Source organism: Phyllopteryx taeniolatus, chromosome 13 (genome assembly GCF_024500385.1).
Source record: "Phyllopteryx taeniolatus isolate TA_2022b chromosome 13, UOR_Ptae_1.2, whole genome shotgun sequence".
NCBI lineage: Eukaryota > Metazoa > Chordata > Actinopteri > Syngnathiformes > Syngnathidae > Phyllopteryx > Phyllopteryx taeniolatus.
The window spans coordinates 3,626,634-3,649,779 of record NC_084514.1 but is presented as its reverse complement, the minus strand read 5'-3'; the positions used below and the strand labels follow the sequence as shown (position 1 = coordinate 3,649,779).

The window sequence follows — 23,146 nt, the reverse complement described above, 5'->3', positions numbered from 1 at the left end:
ATATATATATATATATATATATATATATATATATGTAGTGTCTTGCACTATTACGACTTAATTCCAGAACTTTTTCCTTCCGCTCTTTAAATTTTCACACTGTGAACTCCTCTTAGTGGTGATTTCGTATCAGTAAACGTCTCATCTACTGTGCACCTACGTATTGTTTACTTTAGTGGTAAGATCTAGTATGTCCGTTTTTTATTTGTTGTACTTGTACATTTTACTGTTGATCTTATTTGTCTTCACCGTTATTTCCATTCCTTTGTTATGTCTGGTACACAGACACGTATGCACATAGCCACTAGGCGGTGCTCAAGCACCTGCCCTTTTTGCAGCAGCCCATATTTTTTTTCACTAAAAAAAAGCCCTCTCTGTCATCAGTTTGACTCAAAGTGTTTAGAAGTCTGACGGGCATTTATTTGAGTCATTTGGAGAATTGTACATGTACTCACGCCTTGCCCTCAGCCCCCCTTCCAAAAACCCATCATTTGAACAGGAGTGTGTTGACTTTTTATATCAACTTTAGCTTCCACTCACCTCCTTTGTTAATAATTGTATTATAGTCTGTGTTGATTGTGTTAACAGAAATGAACACCTAAGTAATTTTGGCGATGGATCACCTTATTTATTTTTTTTTTTTTTGCTTGAGCACCTACCCCCCAAAATGACTGTGCACGTGCCTGCTGGTACAAATTAACAATAAGAATAAATAATAAGAAGAATTAACAATAAATATATAATGCATAGTCATGCAACGGGGTGGGGTGGGGCAACCAGGGCGGTGGCCCCTGGCAACCATGTGGGGGGGGGGGGCATCCAAACGTGCTAAGGTGGGCACGGATTCCCCCGACCCTCATGTCGACAATATGCCTCCACGCCCCCTGCTCCCTCCGCCCCCTGTCGCCGATCTTCGCTGTGCCCTGTGCAGCAATGGAACTTTGCACGCAACTGCTGACCCCCCCAAAAAAAATATTGGTAAATACCTGGTATGCAAATGTGCAGTGACACACTTGAATCTGCGGCACTTTTAACAATTTCAGTGCATGCGTATCACTTATGTGCAATTGCCCTCCTCTGTTCATAAAGGAAAATATTAGTGCTATTTTCCTTACTAAAAACGTGTTTTGTGTGTTTTTGGGAGGAGGCTGGAACATATTAATGGCATTTACATTCAATTTAAATGGTAAAGCTGGTTTGAGGTGTGAGTGTTTTGAGTTATGAGCGTGGTCACAGAACAAATTAAACTCGTATCTCAAGGCAGCCCTGTATTCTACAATATCCTGTGCTTGTTGCTACACGTTGTTCATATACTTTAAGTATATTCATCCAGATTTTGTAAAACTAAATAATGTGTTTCTTAGGCACTTGTTTATGCCCTCTGTTGTTACAAAATTTGTTTAGCTGTAATCCATCACATTACTGGGAGAAAATGTGTAATTATAATTACATGCAAATTTCCAAAAGCTACCGTAATTTATAAATTACAGTTGCTTATGGAGATTTACATTATTACAATTTTAGTTACAGTTGGAAATGTATTTATTTTTTTTTCCAACTGTAACCAGATTTTTTTTCCCATGTCTCTTCCTCCTTCTAAAGCAGGCGCTTGTGATTGGTTATCTCTGGTCTCAAACGTGACATAATTTCATAAAGTGCCAGTTTGTGGTGCAATCTATTGGTTTGTGTGAGATTTTGAAAAGGTTTGACTCATAGTTAGACTTTTGAATCCATAAAAGAACAATGACTTTTTAACAGTTTCATCTTCATAATTTGGGACTTTTTTATGGAACATTAATTTATCTGGGTTATCATATGAAGCGATATTGTTAGGTACATTTGCCATCAAGTCAACATATGGTATGGTGGTTTTCCACATGATTTACACAATAATGTGTCAAACACATTTTTTAAATTATGTTTGTAAATTTTACCATTTAAAAAAAAAAAAAATCATTTTATTATTTGTGTAAAGAACAAATACTGTATGTGGTTAATTCCATAATAATCTGTGGTTTTAATCCACTTTTTAAAAAAATTAGTTTTAGAGGAAACATCCAGGCACGGTGGAGACTGGTTAGAGCGTCTGCCTCATAGTTCTGAGGACCTGGGTTCAATCCCCGGCCCCGCCTGTGTGGAGTTTGCATGTTCTCCCCGTGCCTGTGTGGTTTTTCTCCGGGCACTCCGGTTTCCTCCCACATCCCAAAAACATGCAAGGCAGGTTAATTGACAACTCCAAATTGCCCGTAGGTGTGACTGTGAGTGCGAATGGTTGTTTGTTTGTATGTGCCCTGCGATTGGCTGGCAACCATTTCAGGGTGTACCCCACCTCCTGCCCGATGATAGCTGGGATAGGCTCCAGCTCGCCCGCGACCCGAGTGAGGAGAAGCAGCTCAGAAAATGGATGGATGGATAGAAACATCCAAGGGTCCTGTTGATGCATCCATTCAAAATTAAGACAAGTAATCAAAATGTCATCAAATGTAATTAGGTATATTACTTTGAAAAAGGCAGTGAAATAGTCACACGACTATGCCATTTTCAACAGGGGTGACTTGTAATTGTAACCAACTCCATTTCCAAAGTCATCTTCCCAACACTGTTCACACCCTAAAAAGAGGAGCGGAAGGTTACAGGGACTGTGGAGCAGGTGCGGCGGCCGCCAATGAGGGAGATGAGGGTGGAGGGACACCTGCTGAATGACGCCATGTTGTTACCTGCTCGAGTGGGCGGGCGAGAAAGCTCTTCTTTATTTCCACTACGAGTTGGAGCGGCGCCCGCCACTCGCGTTACGTTGCTCCACCCCACGGCTTGACTTTACCACTCGGCTCCATTCAGTCTTCGCCAGCGATAGGACGACATGGACAAGGCAGGTGGAAGAGGCGACTTCGAATGGGTCTACGACGACCAGCCGCACACGGCGAGGAGGAAAGAGATACTGGGTGAGTCAGACATAACCCGCACAAGTAAGACGCGTAAGAAGTTCTTCATTTTTTTCATTTATTTATTTTTGCTACGTTTGTAACAAGTGCTATGATCCGGTTGAACCAGTTTACTAGTTCTTACTCGACCAGTCATCACCACTCAATAGATGCAGAGTAACTGCACACCACCAGGTATTACCTGAACTCGGCGATTCTTTCCCAACTTTTGAGAAAAAATGTCATGGCCAGGGGTGTTTTTAGACCCCCGCGCCCCCCCCCCCCCCAAAAAAACAAAAAAAACCGAAGATATATTTGAGGCAAAATCATTAATTAGTACCAGTTTGGACATACCAAGCCGATAGCAGAATTGAGGTTGGTATCATTTCACAACAGATGCATAATGGCTTAACTTCGACATGGCTAATGACATATAGCCATTCTGTGTAAATTCATTTAAACAGACATATTGTTAGCCTAATAGCATAATTGCCCAAGTCGTTTTTTAACTTATTCAGTAAACAAACAAACAAACAATTAAAAAAACACACACACGACAACAAATTCAACAAACAAGAAGAGTCCAGTTGCCTCGATTCAACCTTAGCAGATTATCATCACCTGGATGACTGGAAATCTACATTTAGACATTTATTAAAAAAAAAAAAAAATCATCTTTTAGCAAGCACATTGGTATTTTTTTATTGATATTGTGATTGTAAGTTCAAAACCTCACTTGACAGGTGCTTTGCTTTGTCAAAAACTCTCACAGGAGCTTGACCTGTACTGTATGTTCACACGAGTTGTACAATGGCAGCATATTGCAGCAGGAGCTGTGATAATGCCTCTGGCCTGGCTTGGTAACAAGGCACATACTCTCTTTTCTTTCTCACTATGTCTGCTTTAGACAAATACATGCACACAAACATGCACATTCCCATATACAGACACACACCCACACGCGATTTAGCGTGTGAGAAGACGGCTTATCTGGCAGTCAAATGACCACAGCCCATAAGAGAGAGCGTCCCCTGTGTCAAATGTGCTGATTGTGAACCACAGCTGTTATCCTGAGTTTGTTAATGCAACACGCTATTAACGTGTCACGCTTCACCAATGATGCTGTTTTTTTTTTTTTTTTTTTTAATTTACATTTTTTTTAACCCAAGACAAAATTGGATCTTTCTTTCCTTCCCTTACCAAAATGTATCATGTTTTGCCATAACATCGACATATATATAGTACACTAACCCAGCGATTCCCAACCAGGGTGCCGTGTCGCACTAATGTGTCGTGAGAGACCATCAGGGGTGCTGTGGGAAATTATCCACTTCTACTTCAGTTGTTGATAAATAAATACATTATACTTTATTAATTACAAATACTGTACATTTTTGTCCATCTAGCTACACCAGTGATGTACAGTATAGTGGCAAGCAGGAAAATCAAATGTTCTTCATTTGGACGGCAGAATGTACAATAAACCACCTGTTGCCATTCATGAGACAAAATAAGTCATGGCTTTCTGCAAGTATATCAACTTTGTGTTCAATTAAAAAGGCCCAGCTATTACACAAAGTCAATTTATGAGAAAATTGAGAGATCATTATTTCAGTAGTCATACTTTTAGTGGCATTTTTGTTAGGTGGTGCGCTGTGAGGTTTTTCTACGGTCAAATGGTTGCCTTGGCTCAATAAAAGCCAGGAACCGACCACGAAGAACACAACAGATGGCGTTGATTAAAAAGCCAACGAAACTGCGTCAGGATGAGGTTCTGTTAAACTCTTGACAGTCGGCGACCCGATAAAAATGGAGCCGCGATCATTTCACCAGTTTCTTTTTATATTCTTGTTTTCACAATGTTTCCACAGGTGTGAAACGAGACGAGGTTGCTTGACACCTCTAAGCCATTAAATATTAACGGGCTGAATTTTGAATTATTCTCTGCCCCATGGAGTGGAAAATGAAGGAGGATATTTTGGAAGCTAGGCCGCTTCCATTTTTCATTATCATGTGGTTATTGTAACTCTAAATTGCCTGTAGGTGTGTATGTAAGTGCGAATGGTTGTTTGTTTATATGTGCCCTGCGATTGGCTGGCTGGCTGCACCCCGTCTCTTGCCCAGAGTCAGCTGGGATAGGCTCCAGCACGCCCGCAACCCTAATGAGGATAAGCGATTCGGAAAATGAAAATATGGTTATTGTGATAAGCGCTGACTGTTCTTTGATTGCCACACAGCATGATTGTTATGCGTTTGTTTACTTTAGCTCAACAATGCTTGGGTGCAGTAAATCATCTGCTGTTATTGATTATTAGATGAAACTGGAAGCTAACTCCCGATACACCCTAACATTGATTCTCAACTGGAGGGTCGGGACCCAAAAGTGGGTCGCAGACTACTGCACTAGTGTAGATTATTGCTAGACTACATGTTCCGACTGACTTTCCTAAAAAGAAAAAATCAGTGTTAATAAATGACATTTTGTGGCCAATTTTTCGGAGTTTAGATATTTGTTTTCACTATATTCATTTTTGAACATGCAGTTATCATGTTCATACTCAGTTTCTTAACAATGTGCTCTGAAATTCACTTTGAACATGTAAGCATAGCATTGTGTTTAAAAATATATAGTGTAATTTTAGAAACATTTTTAACAATACATTCTCTTTATTGTTTTTAAGCCATATATAAGTGGGTTGTGTCTTAGCAACAATAGAAAAAATGCAGATCCCAAGGTAACAGCAGTTGAGAAGGAATGACCTCCCCAACCATAGGAGTGGAGACCACGTATTTATGATGTCTAGTTATTCATTTAACTTTATGCCCTGTATGGGTGGGATAACACACACAAAGAAAATAAAGATGTAATATTTGGCAACATGGCTGCATAATAGGACAAACAATCCCATTAGTGGTGATATCACATCACAGACTGGCTTCAAATGAATTAATTCTTAGGTTGGAGTTGTGTGTTTAGTATTAGTTTAGTCATCAATGAGCAATAGTTGAAAAGAGGGCAATTGAGTTAAATATTGACACCGTAAAGAAGGGTCGGTCAATTCAAAGGCAGATAGGGGACATGCTGCAGAGATGCCTTCAAATCACACTACATGTCTTTGAAGATTTCACTCAGTTCAATGTGTGCTAAGGTGCCTGAAGCGCATTTTGTGCCATACAGGTTTTTGTTCATGTTCAAGCCATTTTGCATGTGTTGAATAAAGATGATTCGTTTTAAAATATGCTTCTTTTTTTTTTTTTTTTTTTTTTAGCCCATATTCATGTTGACATACCCAAAAAAAACAATTCATGAAAAAGTTCAATATATATTTTTTTACATTTATATGGATTCTAGGGCTGAAACAATTGACCAAATAATTCGATTACAAAAAAAAAATACTAACGCAAAATTGTTGCCTCGAAGCTTCGCAGGGATCACCTTTCCACGTGGACTAATGTTACTGAGGACGCACGCACCACTCCGTGTAGAAATAAGGTGGCGTGCACAATAAAACATTGTGAAACAGCAAAATATGCCGCAACAAACCGAACAACGATGTGTGAGAACGCCGAATGAATGGAGTGGCTCTTATGTCACAGCCAAAAATAGCCGAAGACTGGAAGGTGCTAGATTCAAAACGCAGACGATACATTGAGTTATAATTATCGTTTTAAACAGCTGAATTTTTTAAATTTTGAATTCTGATCTTTAAGGGACCTCTTAACACAAGTGGGCTGAAAGCCAGAAAAGTGACTAACTGACTCCTTAACGTCTTGTGATACTTTTGACATTCTGAAAATCTTCAAACATACGTTAACCCTTGCGAGTAATGAGTCCCCTATCAAGGTGGACTTGCTTAAACCCAAGCTTGCATCTGTAATGTTTGTGTTTATGGTCCCTCAGCAAAGCAACACCTTTACCAATTAAGAAAAGAATTGTGAGCAGCCTCCTCCCAAGAGAAGAAGCATTGTCGCCACAGACCATGCTCTAACTTGTCCTTTGGTCTGTTTATTGTTGTCAAGCTTTACTGCTGATTTACACGTAATGTTTCCGTCAAGCACTACAATTCCGTTTGGGATGCGGTTAAATACATTGTAGAAGTTCTCATTTATTTGCTTAGCTTGCATTAGTATTATGGACCATTTTGAGAAAGGGAGATGTCTCGCCTTCAAGAAGGTGACTCAGCAGGAATCATCAGAGAGAAGGACGTGGCCGGGACGTGGCAGGTGTTGGTCCCATGTTTTCACCTTGAAACCCTACCCTTAGTGTGTTGTGTCTTGTAGCTTAGTACGTTATGTCTTGTAAACTTAGAAACCTCCCTATTTCAAATAAATACAGGAGCGACGGGAGAGATTGTTTAGAGCGTACTGAGAGGCTGTAATCTGAACAATCTCCCATACGCCCTCCTCATGAGAAAAACAAACCAGCGTCTTCATTCCTTTTGTGTCTATTTTTTTATAATGTTGGGTAAGATAAATCCAACATTAAATTGGTCCGTCGAGCCGGATGTCAACACACCCGAGGATTCCAGTTGTGGAGCCGACTTCCAGTTAAGAGACCGTGGCCACGGCAAGTAAGACCCTTTACGGGACTGGTCTTTGTTCTCCACAACTGGGATCTGAAGGTTGACGACAATCCACAGGATTGAAGACGACTGGTGAGTTAAATTTCAAAACAATTTTTTAGGAAAAAGGATTAAAGAGTGAGTGAATTGCGTGACGAAGAAGTCTGCGGCAGAATAAACCTTGTGTAATACTAGTCACTAGCAAGTGGTAGAGGGACGGCGGAGTCCGACAAATTCCGCGGGGACGGCGGAGTCCTGTACGTACTTAAATTCCGTGTTTCTGTGTTTTCGTGTTTGTAAAAACAAATTCACAAAATGGGAAAAAATAACAGTAAAACGGATCCAAAAATACGCCTAACGTGTAAAGATTGGAAATATGTTCAACCCCTCCAAAACCCTTCCAAAATAAAACATTTAAACACGGAAATTAGTAGGGTGAAACAAAAAAATGACAAACCTTTTGAAGAATATAGGCTTAGAATGACCGCTTGTTTTAAAGCAAACAGCGGCTTGAATGAGGATGCCAATCCTCAAGGCCCTTATCAACAACAGTTAAAAAATGCTTTACATGCAAATTTGAAAGAACACATTAACAGATGGGTAGATAAACATTGGATAAACCTAGCAACTGGCCCTCTGGAGGAATATGTTAATCATGCCCTCCGCGCAGAAAGAGTGTTGGGACAAAAAAAAAAAGAAGATAGATGTCTTCCTCAACGAAGGAACAGAAATATATTATCAAGGCAGAGAGAGAGAAAATTTTAGAGGACGCGGCAGAGACCGTGGGACAGTAAGATATGGTGGAGGTCGAAATTATTATGATAATACTGTCTGTTGGTATCGTTGGCTACGAAAAGAGCAAGACGGCAAAGTTTTACCATCTCTCATTCTTTTTAAAAAAAAAAATTGTTTATTTATTTTCTTCTTACAATGGAAACCCAGTCAAAATGTTTACCATACAGAACTGAAATGAACACTTACTGCTTGGTAGAAATTTGAAATATATCATACGAAAAATAGCGATACATGGTCATATCTTATCAGCGTTTCATCTACTGAAGAGTATACATAAGTTTATAGACAAATAGGCAAAAATACAATAAATATTTAACGTGCATCCAATGTTGGACTTGTCTTTGATTTTGAAAACATAATTTTGACAGGCAGAGGAATAAGTTAAATGTCTACAGTGCTTAACAAATGTATTAGACTAGCACCAATGTCAGGTTTATAAACAGTAAGTAGAAGCTCTTTAACCAAAGTATTTTTAAGTATTATTTTTTATCCATGCATATTTAAAATTACAAATAGTAAAACATTTTTGTGATTAAGATATCAAATTATACAGTGGTTATTTACTTGAACAAAGTTTCATATCATGATTTTTTTTATTTATCAGAGAAGCTCATATTTGGGGGTAAAAAGGTAAGAAGAAATATCTTTAATTTGTATAAAAATTAGGGTTGGGCATGGCCTGTATTTGCGCAAACCCGATTCGGTTAGGAGTTTTATATTTTCTTGTATAATTCTCTTCCTATTGCTGTTTTTATTTTTGTTCAGCAAGCTTGAAAGCCTCAAAAGTTACTTGTACACAAAAGGTTTAATTATTAGTTTCAATCCATGAAATGATTACTTGGTTTCCTTATGATCCATCCATCCATGTTCTATACCGCTTATACTTGTACTCGAGTTTGACTCAAATTGAATTCTCTCTTGTGTTCCTGATAGCCAAATACCCAGAGATCAAATCCCTGATGGGTCCAGATCCCCATCTGAAGTGGGTGGTGTCGGGCATGGTGCTGTCCCAGCTCCTGGCCTGCTACCTGGTGCGCGATCTCCCGTGGAAGTGGATCTTGTTCTGGGCGTACGCGTTCGGCGGTTGCATCAACCACTCGTTGACGCTGGCCATCCATGACATTTCGCACAACGTGGCATTTGGCAACAAACTGGCCAAGTGGAACCGCAGGTTCGCCATGTGGGCCAACCTGCCCATCGGCGTGCCCTACTCGGCCTCCTTCAAGAAGTACCACATCGACCACCACCGCTACCTGGGGGGAGACAAGCTGGACGTGGACATTCCCACGGACTTTGAAGGCTGGTTCTTCTGTACCCCGACCAGGAAGGTGGTGTGGCTCTTCCTGCAGCCATTGTTTTACAGCCTGCGCCCGCTGCTGGTCAACCCTAAACCCATTTGTAATCTGGAGATCCAGAACTTTGCCGTACAGCTGGCGGCGGACGCCGTCATCTACTATCTGTGGGGGCTCAAGCCGGTCGTTTACCTCATCGCGGGATCCATCTTGTGTATGGGACTGCACCCCATCTCCGGACATTTCATAGCCGAGCACTACATGTTCATGAAGGGGCACGAGACATACTCTTACTATGGCTCGCTCAACTTGATCACCTTCAATGTTGGCTACCACATGGAGCACCATGACTTCCCGAGCATACCTGGCAGTAAGCTACCTCAGGTAAGACCATCATCACCTTTCCAATGCAAAAGCATCTCACATAGGAATCAATACGTTTGGGCAGTAAATAAATCAACCGATGAACTGGTCCTCTTCTGAGGTGGATAGAAAGCCAATGAGCAAGCAAAACTTAATAGCCATATCATACCATATTACTGTCTACTGAGCAGCCTGGAGAGAGACGGAGGTACCACCCTCATGTTGTTCGTCCATTTCCCATTTGATGGTTTGCATATTTTTCCTCTTTGACATTGCCGATGGATAACAAAACAAAGAAAAAGTCAAACAGTTTGGGTGGATCTCATGTCTTATAATTGCAACAACCCAGTTGTTGTTTCTTCGCCGCCATATTAAGGAGCGTCTCACTTGTCTTAAACGTGCATCGAGGAGTGAGAATTCATCTTCGAGGATGTTCAAGCATCTTGTTTTCACATTTCACACCCACCATTGTATGCCAGTGTGTGGTGGGTTCAAGAAGTTATTTTGAGAATGGATGGAAAAAGCAAATATCATCCCGGTGTTTTGTGTCCCACAAATGATGGCTGGATTGTGGGTTGCCCTTTATGTCATCGTGCTTGTTTGGCCACAGAGATATATGAACATGTTAACATAAATATTGTATAGAAGAAGCTGAAGTCTCAGGCTATGCTGAAGTCATGTGAAATGTGTGTCCGTCCTCAAAAACTGTCAAACTGTACTGTCGGCTGTTGGACTTTGTGGGTTCGGCTGTGTGACGGGTACTGGGCCTTAGGTGTGGCCCGTCTTGTACTAAACTAAACTAAACTAAAGAAGTTGCGTGGATTAGATGAAACGTCACAGCGGGTAACTGATTAACCAATGCCGCTTGAGCGCCTCGACAACACAAAAGTGCTGTGGGCTGCACGTCAATAGCTTGCCTCCGCAATGAAACTAATTGTCTGCCACAAAACCTGTTAGTCCACAGACACTTTCTACCTTTTTTCTTCTTCTAAAGAACCGCCAAATTCATACATGGAACAATGGGAGAAGGAAGGCTTTGAACTAAGCCATGCACTGACTACCTCAGTTGTCCTCTTTTAAATGTATTCAAACTATACACACCACATCCACCAAGAGAACAAAGAACTCGTGTCTGCTTCCATGTGCACTTGCATGTCATCGGTCATTGGAAAATCATGCAGTGCTTACTGAAACTTGCATCCATCCACTTTCACTAGCCCTCGTCGTCATTAGGGTCGCGGATGATCTGGAGGCTATCCCATCAGATTTTTGACGGGAGGTAGGGTAGACTCCCGACTGGTCGCCAGCCAATTGCAGGACACGTATAGAAAAACAAGCACTCACACTCCCATTCACATCCACGGCCAATTTAGACCCGGGGTCACCAACCCTTCTGAAACTGAGAGCTACTTCTTGAGTACTGATTCATATTAAGGGCTACCAGTTTGATATAAACTTCTGAAATAACAAATTTGCTCAAATAATTCCAGGGTAAATCATCTCATTAATGGAGTGAAGATTCAAACACAGAATCTCTTGTCTATGAGGCAGACGTGCTGAGCACTAGGATATTTATTGTGCTGCTCGTTTCGTGAAACTTTGCAACTACATTTCATTTGTTTTGTTTTTCCCTCAGCCAAGCTTAAAAAAAAAAAAAAAAACCTTTCCCATTGACATCAGTTATATTTGGAATAATACATTTGAATTAATTATGGAAGACATATTTAAATTCATCATACAGTAAAAGCTTGACCCGTACAGGCCTTAATTTAAGTCGTGAAGTGTAAGTTGGCTATGTCCCGATGACATTTCTTTTGCACCCAAGTCCGAGTCAAGTCACTTGATTTTGAGTCCGATCTGATACCTCTGCAATTGCATCCCCGGTTTACGATCACGTGATCAGATTGTGACAACTCCAGCACAAGTTGAAGTAAACCTCATTTCTAATACAAGGGGTTCTTACGACAGACATGAAAAGTTTCAAGGTTACGAAAGGTGTGCAATGGACTAGTTTGTGAAATGGTGTAAGAATACGTAGTCATGCGGCATAAGAAGGCATGCTCAATTACCGCCATACTTAAATATAAAAGAATCAACTAAACACTAAGTGTTTTACTCAAAAGCACAACAGCAGCCGCCACCTCGAACCTTTTCTGATCCTCGACGTCTCCTTCGTGTTTCCAGGTGAAGCAGATCGCGGCCGAGTACTACGACTCCCTGCCTCAGCACACGTCGTGGATGCGGGTGCTGTGGGACTTCGTGTTCGACGACAGTATCGGCCCGTACGCCCGAATCAAGCGTGAGTACAAGCTCAGCAAGCAGGAGTAGAGGGGATGCGCCACTCATCCGTGGGAGGGCCACCAACTGCGCCAATGTTAATTTGACTGGTTAACACACCGCAGTCCACGTTCACTCTCAAAGCTGGATGCGCTCGTCTTCAGTCACTTATGTTGCAGTCAAACATGTTAGGAAAGAACGCAAACATTTCCTTCTTTCACAGCGCGCAGAATTCCCACTTGTTCCTGTCATACAATACAGATGGCTTGCCATGCCATTTGAGACTACAATTAATTGTATTCAACAGTGAAAATTATTTTTTGTAAGGTCTACAGTTTCATGTTATTTGTTTTCATTACTGATACTTAAGCACGTGGACAGAATAGCCCAAGAGTGTCATTTAGGCGTTATTAGGAATCCTACGCGAATTCCTGGCATGACACGCCCTGCTGCAACATGATTGGCTCCTGCAATCGCGGGAAGGCTACGCAGCTGTAACGATAACCATCCCAAATATGTTATCACATTTCTACGAAATGAAAACAAGTTTATGGTAAGGTTTAGGGCTAGGGTTGGGGTTAAGGTAGTCTAGGATGGATTTAGGTTAGGGTTAGGGTGGGTCAGGGCTAGTGGGATTCATATTAACGGCAACACACTTAAGTCACATACGATTTTGTAGGGCGTGTTCTACCTGGATACAGCAGCCAATCATAGTGCTTCAGCACTTGTCCTGGAGCCAGTAATATTGGAGCAGGGCGTCCTGCCAGTAACGTGCGTGGGATTCCTAATAACATAACATGTCATTTAGGCTTTTTTTTTTTTTTTTTTTTTTGGGGGGCCGGAAGGGGGGCTTATCAAAATTACTGTTTCCATGACGACTTTGAACTTTACTTACCTCATCTAGAGGTTCAGAGACTGGAACAGTCGCCAGTGAAAGCGACTGAAACGACTGAGAGGCCAAGTTCAACGTTCCTAAACGTTTCACATAACGGTTAACGCATTTGCGCAAATGGGTTGGGCTAGTGATGAAAACACTTTGGCTTGCGCAGATGCTTCTGCGGGGCTGCTGTGTGCTGTACCCCAGTAGTCTGCTTTTGTGAATTATTATTATTATTATTTTTTTTAGTTTACCTACTTAGATCTTGTGATTTTGTTGTCTATTTAAATGTAAAACAAATAAACTCACATCTTTATAAGACGATACTGATCAAAACACGTCTGTTCTGCTTTGTTTCTCCTAATTATTTTACTAATGACCTTGCCCAAACTAGGGTGAATAATCAGTCATTACAGTTGAGTCAAAATGGAGTGCACTACTAGGCTGTTGATTCAGTCTCAACTAGTTTTCGGTCTGAAGAAGACCAGGGGCATATTTCGACATTTAGGTGCCCAAGGGAAACCCCGTCATGGGGTGCACCCCATCCATACCTCACTGACAAGTTTTAATTTCACCTCAACACAAGGTCTTCAGTGATAATGTCCTTAAAAGCTGCCTTTAGGATTGTTAAGTAAATCATCGCAATAAGTACAATAATTAATTAGGACATTATGACCTTAAGTAGCCAAAGTGCCTCCATTATACATTTTATTTTTCATGGGAGCAATGTCACGGTGTCATTACTGTCAAAGCTGATTTCTTCTCTGATCTGTTGAGACAAAGATGTTTGTGTGTCCACTGTCCGCGCACATTCACACACTGTGCATTAAAAACAAAGACTGACTCTTTTTGTCTGACTGAATCAGTTGATAATGCCATTGATCATCACAGTTAATTATTTTTAATGCCTTATTTTCCAACTTTTGTAAAATGTTTTCCTACTCAGTATAATTTTATTCCAAATTTGAGTTTGTCTAGAAAATGGAGACACATGTATTTGAAATGTATAACTAAACAAGGCGAGGTGGACGACTGGTTAAAGAATTGATCATGTTTAAAGCATATTCACATGTTGTAGAAATTCGCCCACGCAGATTTGTGGACGAGACAAAGATGCTGTCTGATTCAAACTTCCTCAAGCTATGCTGACTGTTAAAATAGCAGGAAACAATCTAAACATTTTTCCGGTGCAACTGCACATCTCGGTAAAGTTCTACTGTGTTGCATGCTGCTTTGCTTGAAATAAACAGCGGACGAGGGCAGCAGTTCGTTGTCAGTGTCGGTGAGCACACTCAGCCAGTGAGTTGCTCTGCTGTCCCTCGCGAGCAGAAAAGAATAAGACAATCTTGGTTGGTCTGAGTTCAATCGACGACTCTAAAAATTGCCTGTGAGTGTGAATGGTTGTTTGTTTCCGGGTGTACACCGCCTCCTGCCCGATGATAGCTGGGATATAGATCATAGAAAACATATACATTTATTCGTCTTGTTCAAGGTGGCTCAGCTGAGCAGAGGGGCGGCACCCTAGAACCCTCTATTGAGCAGCTGCCACTAAGTGCTACTGGCAAGAGCGTCTGGCTCTTGCTGTTGTCGCCATAGATATGAAGACTCGATACGCCAGCGCGCTATAGCAGCCCAGCTAACTGACGTGACTACGTTGTGGCCATGTTGTCGACGTTCCCATCAAAGGCAATACATGGATATTGATATTAAGTCGTAACTTGCTTATTTTTCAACCGATTTTGATGAGGTTTACTAAACGCCATAGCATTTGGGGGGGGGGGAAAAAAAAAAAGCCCCCAAAAATATTTAAAATGTGAAAGGTTACTCCCAGTTCCCTTGTCATAGTTGTATGGCACTTTACACAAGCAAATGCAACACAATGTACCGGCATCTTTGGTCTTTTGCTTTTCATGCCGTCCACTAGCTTAGCGAAGTCCATTGCACGAGAAGGGATGGGCGGAGCAGTCGGAACGATCATGAGATGAAGCATTTTGATGATTTTAAATCACGTGAATTGAGACCCAAACTGCAAATTGACGAGAACTGTATTCATACTTTTTTTTATGAGATGTTTGTGGACACCTGGAAATCTCGGGGCCCCTCGAGGTAATTGCCTGTTTGTCTAATGGTACGTCCACCCTTGAAGAAGCCATGATGTCAGGTGCTACATCTGCACTGTGGCAACTCCTTTGGGCAGCATTATACTACTCAATGCAACACTGTCATGGAAACAGGAGTTCAGAACATTCAGAAAGCTTCTCCCACCCCATTGAAATACATGTATTGATTAACAAGTTAGAAATTGAACGCTCTCAAGGCATATCTACTATTGTATGTAGTTGATGGAATTTGGAATGAATGATTATGCTCAGTTACCAGAATCCTTCTGCAAGCAGCAAAAAAAAAAAGAAAAGAGAAATATACACCCCCCAATAACATATTTAATATTTAAAAAAACAAGGCGTGCTTGTGTGTTGCAGAAACCTCCAACACAAGTTTGAATAAATTTTTGCGTCCAGCTTTTTATTGATTTAATGAGAATGTTGCTGAGAGCAGACAATGCGACTGCAACAATCTGAACTCCTGCAAAGACACTTTGAGCTACGAGCACATTTACCGACCATTCCATTTGTGCACATTCTTCTGAGCTAACTTTGCATATTGGCAGAGAAACACCCTTGTCGTTTTTTTTTTTTTTTTTTTATAATTCTTTTTGTTTTGTTTGATTATTCATCCCCCACTTTGCTACCATTATCAGCATCACCTCCTACACAGAGAAGGGGATTCATCATGGAAACAAACCACGCTTATAAATGCACCATTTTTTTCATTTAACCAAATAAATTGATTAGGGGTTCATGCATAACTGGGAGGGCCACAAAAAAACAGGAGGACGAAAAACTACAACATGATTAGGTCATTGACATATTTTTTTTATTATTATTTTAACCACCACTAAATATTTACCAGGGGTGGGGAACCTTTCTGGGGCGATTTCAGAAATAATTTGGCTTGGTTGCCGCCCAGATTTTGTTCATCACAAACAACATGGCACCTGAAGCCAGTTTTTTGGTGGGCATGTCTGCCAACAAAATGGTCTCCAGAAGTCATACCCAGAAAGACACAGGACGTCTGGCATTTTGGTTCGAAGCGACCATTTCCGAGGCACCCTCAGATAAACGTATCCACAGATTTTGTCCTGTTGCTACGACATTTGAGCCAGACATACTAAACATTTAATTATGTTTGTTTGTTTTTTTGTTTCAAGGGAAGCGACATGTAATGACTCACCATAAAACTCTTTCAGGCCTGTTAATCTGTTTTTTGAGTCGCCTGTTTTTCTGGATGAAATGCTCTTGCGGGCTATATATGGCCCATGAGTTGTAGGTTCCTCACCCCTGAGGGCAAGCTGATGGCTGCTCAGTGGTGTGGCCATGGTGGTGAAGGAGAACGTGTATGTTCAGTGGCTACTTGTCTCCGGGAAGAAAAGGTTGGACGCACAACACCACTGGCAATAAAAATATCAGCTCGGCACCATTTTGCTAATTTTGTGCTTGTTTTAAACAAATCATCTGGGATAAAATTAACAGAGAAAGAAGTATAAAAGGCTGACACAGATTGTGTGCAAGTTTCCGTTTGTCTTTCTGAAATACTCATCATCATCAACATCAGCACAGGATTTAAATAATACAACAGTACAAACTTAGAAAACCAAAAATATTTTCCTTTTAAGATGGAACAGAAGAAAACTGTCTGAGTCGAGAGGTGCACACACAACCACAACACTGAAGTCAGTCAGCACGACAGTTCAAACGCTCTTCCTTCTCGAGTTCCTCTTGCTCTTTTTCGTCCGTTTTGCTGTCCGGCAGTTTCAAATGTTGGCACAACATCTCTGCGACGTGGCGACGTGACCTCACAGAAACATTGGGAGAACATTCCAGGGGGGGCTCCAAGCGGGTCCGTCTGTGTCCGTCCCACGTCCTCTTTGTCCTTTTTCTTTCTCCAGCTTTCCTCCCAAATGTCACTCAACCGAGATTAGGATGTGCTGATCCGACCTATTTCTTGTCTGATAGCTGACATAAAAAAAAATACATGAAAAGGTTATCTCACACACAATAGGAGAGCTTTTGTCATCACTAACAGATTCAGTGTATTGTGTGTGTTTTTTTTATTGATCAGTGTAGTGCAGTTACTCACCTGTGCATCTCTGGTACAGTTAGCATTGTTGGCTATTTGACTATAATGTGGCAGCAATGACTCACATAAGGACAAATGGGCTCTTTTGCTTTGCAGAAAAAGAAACCTTACTGAGCAATTTCAACTCCTACATTTGGTAAGTCACCAAGTAGCTTAGTGATAGAGTGAACTTGACCAGAATGCCATTGTTTAACACACAAGGCACAGTCCGAGTTTCATGAAACCAATTCACAAATGCCAACCTCACCCGACGTACGGCTAATCCACACACTCATAACAATATGGACAAGAACAAATGCAAGTAAAGAGTAACGATTAGCTTGATTTTCTATGACCTTTAGTTAAAAAGAGCACTCCAAAGAATCCTGGGAAGCAGCCAGATCTGCCGGTCCTAATTCCCATGATGCTTTGCGCTGCCTACACCGCTGGGACGCACAGTTCCAAATGGTTCAGCCAGGAAATCGCACATCTCTAGCACGTCTGCATGGGTGGGAATACACGTCACTCAAGCAGAACACAACTGCCTCTTAAGGCATGTGCTCAAGTAGAGCGTGTGGATGGCGCCCTCAAGTGGACAAATAGAATAGCTCCACCTCTCTAAAGTATCACATTAACATTGAATTGCATGTATGAAATTTGAAAATGAATAATTGGTTGCAACTTCTTCTGGAATGTAACCCCTGCGATAAACGAGGGATTACTGATTACTTTGTGCCACGGAAATTTAAGTATAACCTGGAGATTCAAACCAATTCTTACCATGAATTATTTCATCTTTCACTTTATGCAACTCACGTACAACTTCATCCAAAATCTCCTGCAAGAAAATCAAAGTCTGAGTGAATTCAAATAAAAAGTATGGTTTTGTAAAGAAACGGCCATTCAACATTGCACTTAAATATAGGAAAATCAAATTACTGATCTTAAATAATGATTCAGTTCAAATGGAATATGCATTAAATGTTAAGTAAAAATTGTAGCTAAATAAATATTTAAGAACAAACAATTCTAACGTAAAGAAAAAAATGTATTGTACGTAAAAGAAATACAACGGAACTATACTTACTTGTACTATATTGGATTTAAAAAAAAAAAAAGGTTGAATCCACTGTATCATAAGTGACTAGTATCACATTTTGAGAATCACTAGTGTAGATAATAGCAAAGGTGACACATGGAAACATAAAACTAACCTGTTTCATCCTGTCAAATTCGGTGTCTGATTCACTAGTGCTGCCAATGGGTCTCACTCTACAACATGAGGCCAAAGTCCATTCAATTAGAGAAACAAACAAAAAAATCAGCTCTTGCATGTTCACTACAGTAGAAAAAACAACATTCTGTTCACACCTCGACACCAGTGAGGACTTCTCTGCAGAGTTGGATCTCTCCCATGGCTTCTTCACAGCATCTAACAAGGAGCGAAGGGGGAGTTACAATTTTGCTGCTTTTCCATTGCACAGAGCAAGATTGGCTTGGGGTCACTTTTCCATTTAATCATCGCAAAAATCCAAGCTGGACAAAACACATTCACAAGCATCTTGTATTTACATTAAATACCTGTTGAGTTCTGACCAGGCCCGCGACTACCGGAGTCGTCCTGTAGGTGAGAGAGACTAATTGTTGACTCCAGCATGTAGACAGTTGACCTGGAATTTTTGCCTTAAGGCTTTAACAGCGAACATAATCGAGCTGCGGCATTACAAGGACGACCAATCGAAAGACTTGCCTCATCAGGTTTCTCAGAAGCTTTCCGTCTAGGAGAGAAGAAACGTGAAAGTCATTTTTAACATTGTCAAAATAGATTGGCAGTCATCCAGGTCAAGGTAATCTGCAAAGGTTGAATCAAGTCAAGCAGACTTTTGATTGGTTGAATTGGTTGTGTTTTCTTATTTTCTGAAAACAAACAGGCGATATACAGTATCCATCTAAATCGCCCTTCAGAATGAATCTATTTTTGTATCCATAATGCATGTGGGAAAGGAGAGCCACAGTTGTCAATGCACTTGTCATCCGTTTATTGAACGTAAACGCAATGAGCGCACTCACACAGGAGCTGCTGTCGGCCACAGCTCACAGCCATACACTCACACGCCACCCCACCAAACCCCGCTTCGTAAAGACACATATCTAACACACACACTAAAATACCTATAATATTTTCTATACATTTTACGTTTTCAATTTGTTTTTTTGTGTTCAGTTATGTGTATAATGTGTTTAAAAAGTGTGTTTTCTTGTGTTTGGGAGGAGAAAAAGTATTTAAAAAAAAAACAACCAAAGTTTTATATGGTCTTTCTATTTTGTGGATTTTCATCTATCGCAGGTCGGTCTAAAATGGAATGAAGCGGGGGTTAACCGCACCTCTCAAAACAAGTCATCGATGAGTTGAAAGAATTGGAATTGGAAGACTTGTCTCGTAAATCCAAATGAAAGTCTGTTATCAGTTTTCATGAATTGAAGTCATTAGACTTGCGTCTACGTCATCAAACGCCTACATCAAAATGAAATATATACTGTAAGTCATGGCTTGTCAAAGAGTGAGTCCATTTTTTCTGGGACCGTGTACATACAATATCTCCTTAACGTATAATATGAATCAGCAGGTAGAAGAATAAATGTCTCGTTTTACCTGCGAGCTAATAAGGCATTCATCTCCTGCATCAGACCCTCTCCACCTCCTCCACTACCACCGCTAGATCGGTTGGAGTCACTTTTGCCGCTCGATCCTGGCGGACTGCTCTCATCCTAAAGCACACAAGCGGAAGTTTTGTTGACTTCTCTTTTATTCCACCCGAAAAGCACAAACAATCACAGAGGCTTTAACCCTCAGGCATTGTTGGATTTGTTCTTTTTTTTAACTGAAGGTGGATAAGTCAGTTAAAGTCAGACAAAAAAAGTTTCATTACCTTAGCATTAACACAGCTAAAGTGGTTGAAAACAAGGAAGCGATGTGGACGCTCACCCTTTGAACCTTCCGAAGCTTGGCCCCAGCCAGCGCGGCCGCCAACCCCGAGGGCTGCTGCTGCATCCCAGGGGGAGCCCCGGAAGGCCCCCCACTTGCGGGCAGAGGAGGGGGCATGGGCGGGGGCACCGCCATCGGGGGCGGCGGACCTGGCGGCGGCGGAGGAGCAGGGGGGCCGCCCATGGGTGACGGGACAGCGGCCGGGGGCGGGGCCACGGACAGCATAGCAGGGTGACCTGCGGAAACAGGGGCGCCTGCGAGGGGCAGAGTTAGAGCTCGGTTAACGGGAGCGACCCTCTGGGTTGACTCGAGGGTCCTGGGCGCTAAGCTCGGAGGTGAGAAGCTCACGCGTTGTTTGACTTTCAGGCTTGAAATACTTCTAACAACTTCACTGTCAAAGTTTGATCTTTGTGGATCCAGATGATGGAAGGCTATATATGTATTGTACATTGTAATATTTAGCACAAAAGCGCTCCATTCACATTTGCGCACGACCCAGGTCAAGCTTTAATCTTTAACTTTGATTGACAGTTTACCTATGTAAATTATTTCATAGTTTCCCACTTGTGCTTAATTAATATTAAGTATAAACACTATATATATATATATATATATATATATAGTATATGTTTTTTTTCCGTAATAAATGAAAACACCATATAAGAACAGGCATTTTAAGTTCACTTGGGTTCTTTTTGTCTGATATTTACATTTGTTTGATGACCTTAAAGGGGGGGAACACGATGCAAAAATGTAAGAATTTGAGAAGGCAATACCTTTTTAAGGCACTGTACACATACATACATATACAGAGCTGTCAAAATGAATGCATTAATGCATATGATTAATCACAAAAAAATACCGCATTAATCACGTATGAATGCCGTTTAATCACAATGTTTTTTGACCGCAAGTTGCTATGAGGTCAGTGATCGGGTCAACGCTTACGCCAGTGCAAAGATGTGTGAGGAGCGGCAAATTTGGCTTCAAAAGTCAACCCGATGGGACTTTTGACAAAACAAAGGTCATTTGCATATAGTGCAGTGCTGAAGTCTCTTGTCATCGAAGCTTAAAATACCATCTCAAAGCAAAATGCGGTTAGGGTGGTATATTTGGGGCCTGTGACTAATTATGGTGAATTAAAATTCAAACGTGTGATTAATCTGATTGAAAAAATAAATTGATGAACAACTCTTACATATATATTAATTAGAAGGATTTTAATTAAAATCACATTTAAAAGCAGGCTTGAAGGTAAGAGCCGTTGAAGAATACTTCCTGGCAACAGGAAGGCACAACTGCACAACTGTTCAATGAGGTTCAATATCAGAGCTGAGGCAAAAATTCTGCTTCTACAATAACAACATCATGGTAAGAATGCTCTATGTTCTCATATATATATATATATATATAATGGAGAGAGCACTGCGCAACGAGCATAGAGGCGACTGGAACACAATTTTTAAAATCGTCATATCCACATAGCGGAAGATCTTTAATACTGGAGAGAAAGAAAGCCACCCCTCAATTGGTGTGGCTGTTGCAAATGAGTTCAAATGACCTGCAGTGAACTCTTTAATGCCTAGATGTGCACAATAGTCTATGAAGGGAGACATTTTTTTTTGTTATGAAAGAAAAAGCGGAGGCCTATATTTGGGAAGAGGCGGTAACAGTACTGTAGCTATCGGTGCGTCTCAATAAATTTGAATAGCGTGGGAAACTATCTCAGTAGTTCGACTCAAAAAAGGACTCGTATATTATGTAGATTCACAACACACTGGAATATTTCCTTATTTTATTTATTTGAACAAAAACCCCAAAGCCACCGACTTGAGAAATTAGAATATTATATTAAGAAAGAATCGAAAATGATATTTTAATATAGAAATGAGGTAGGAATTGGCCTATGCGTTTAGTGAATCTGTATACTATGAGTTTCACTTTTTGAATTGACCTAACGTGTAAATGAAACTGTTTTTACGATATAGAAGCAGCGCTCAGCATGCTGCGGTGCAGTACAAACACAATATAAAGCCGATTGTTATATTGATACTAGAAAGTTGATACAGCCGCAGTATTGGATCTCATTAGTGAACAACATTACAGTCATGAAAACATAATAAACACAGGCCTAAATGTATATATTTGTATGCATTTTAAGGTCATTTTGTTTTTTGACTTATTTTGTATCTTATTGATTTTGATGTTTTATGTTACATCATGCAACCTTCCACCCATCCACTTTCTGAGCCACTTATCCTCACAAGGGTCGCAGGAGTCCTGGAGCCTATCCCAGCTAACTTCGGGCAGGAGGCGGGGTCCACCCTGAACCGGTTGCCAGCCAATCGCAGGGCAACCTTACGTGTTCTTTTGTTATTATATGATCCGTTTTTTTGTGGGTGTAGGTTTCTATCTTGAAGCACATATGCTTGGCCATACGAACTTTGCTGTTTACAGAAAAAGTTGAATTGACTAAATGAGCACTTAACTGTTGGTATTCATGTTGATGATGTAAACATGGAAATGCGTGTTTGGTAGATTATTTCTTTGTTGGAACAATGCTTCTTGGGAATAACTCTTATACCTTTGGAAAGCCCATTTATTCACATTTTAAAAGGTGTAACATTTGTAAGGAACATGCATTTGTGGGATAAACAGTAAGAGCTCAGTATGTGGGTTGTGCCCACAAAACAATATTACCAACTATTCTCTGCCAATGCCAAACGAAGCTTATTTTGCTGTTGCCATTGACACTTGTTTGGAGCTTCTGCTGGGGTCGGCAACACGTGCACTGGAAGCTGATGAAGCACGTGGAGGAACGTTATGCTCGGTGATGACGCCAGATTCTGCTGACGTCAGGTGGATCGTATTGTCAAAGTGTGAAAAAGACGCGGCGA

General features: G+C 40.9%; 2 protein-coding genes across 9 annotated transcripts in view; one reads left to right on the top strand and one right to left on the bottom strand.

Annotated features, from left to right (window-relative positions):
* The first annotated feature begins 2,552 nt into the window (after window positions 1-2,552).
* degs2 (delta(4)-desaturase, sphingolipid 2) lies at window positions 2,553-13,931 on the top strand. Its single transcript, XM_061794561.1, has 3 exons — window positions 2,553-2,942; window positions 9,212-9,954; window positions 12,118-13,931. The coding sequence occupies exons 1-3, from the start codon at window positions 2,861-2,863 to the stop codon at window positions 12,259-12,261; spliced, it is 969 nt and encodes a 322-aa protein (XP_061650545.1). The 5' UTR covers window positions 2,553-2,860; the 3' UTR covers window positions 12,262-13,931.
* Window positions 13,932-15,589: 1,658 nt separating this feature from the next.
* evla (Enah/Vasp-like a) overlaps window positions 15,590-23,146 on the bottom strand; it is a 48,090-nt gene continuing 40,533 nt past the window's right edge. For all 8 annotated transcript variants that reach the window (XM_061794557.1, XM_061794556.1, XM_061794555.1 and 5 more), the window contains 8 exons: window positions 20,250-20,503; window positions 19,917-20,032; window positions 19,014-19,041; window positions 18,845-18,884; window positions 18,635-18,695; window positions 18,478-18,535; window positions 18,044-18,101; window positions 15,590-17,160 (listed from right to left, as the gene is read on the bottom strand). In XM_061794557.1, the coding sequence (XP_061650541.1) occupies window positions 17,123-17,160; window positions 18,044-18,101; window positions 18,478-18,535; window positions 18,635-18,695; window positions 18,845-18,884; window positions 19,014-19,041; window positions 19,917-20,032; window positions 20,250-20,503 (653 nt within the window). In that variant the 3' untranslated portion in view covers window positions 15,590-17,122. The remainder of the gene's footprint in view (window positions 17,161-18,043; window positions 18,102-18,477; window positions 18,536-18,634; window positions 18,696-18,844; window positions 18,885-19,013; window positions 19,042-19,916; window positions 20,033-20,249; window positions 20,504-23,146) is intronic.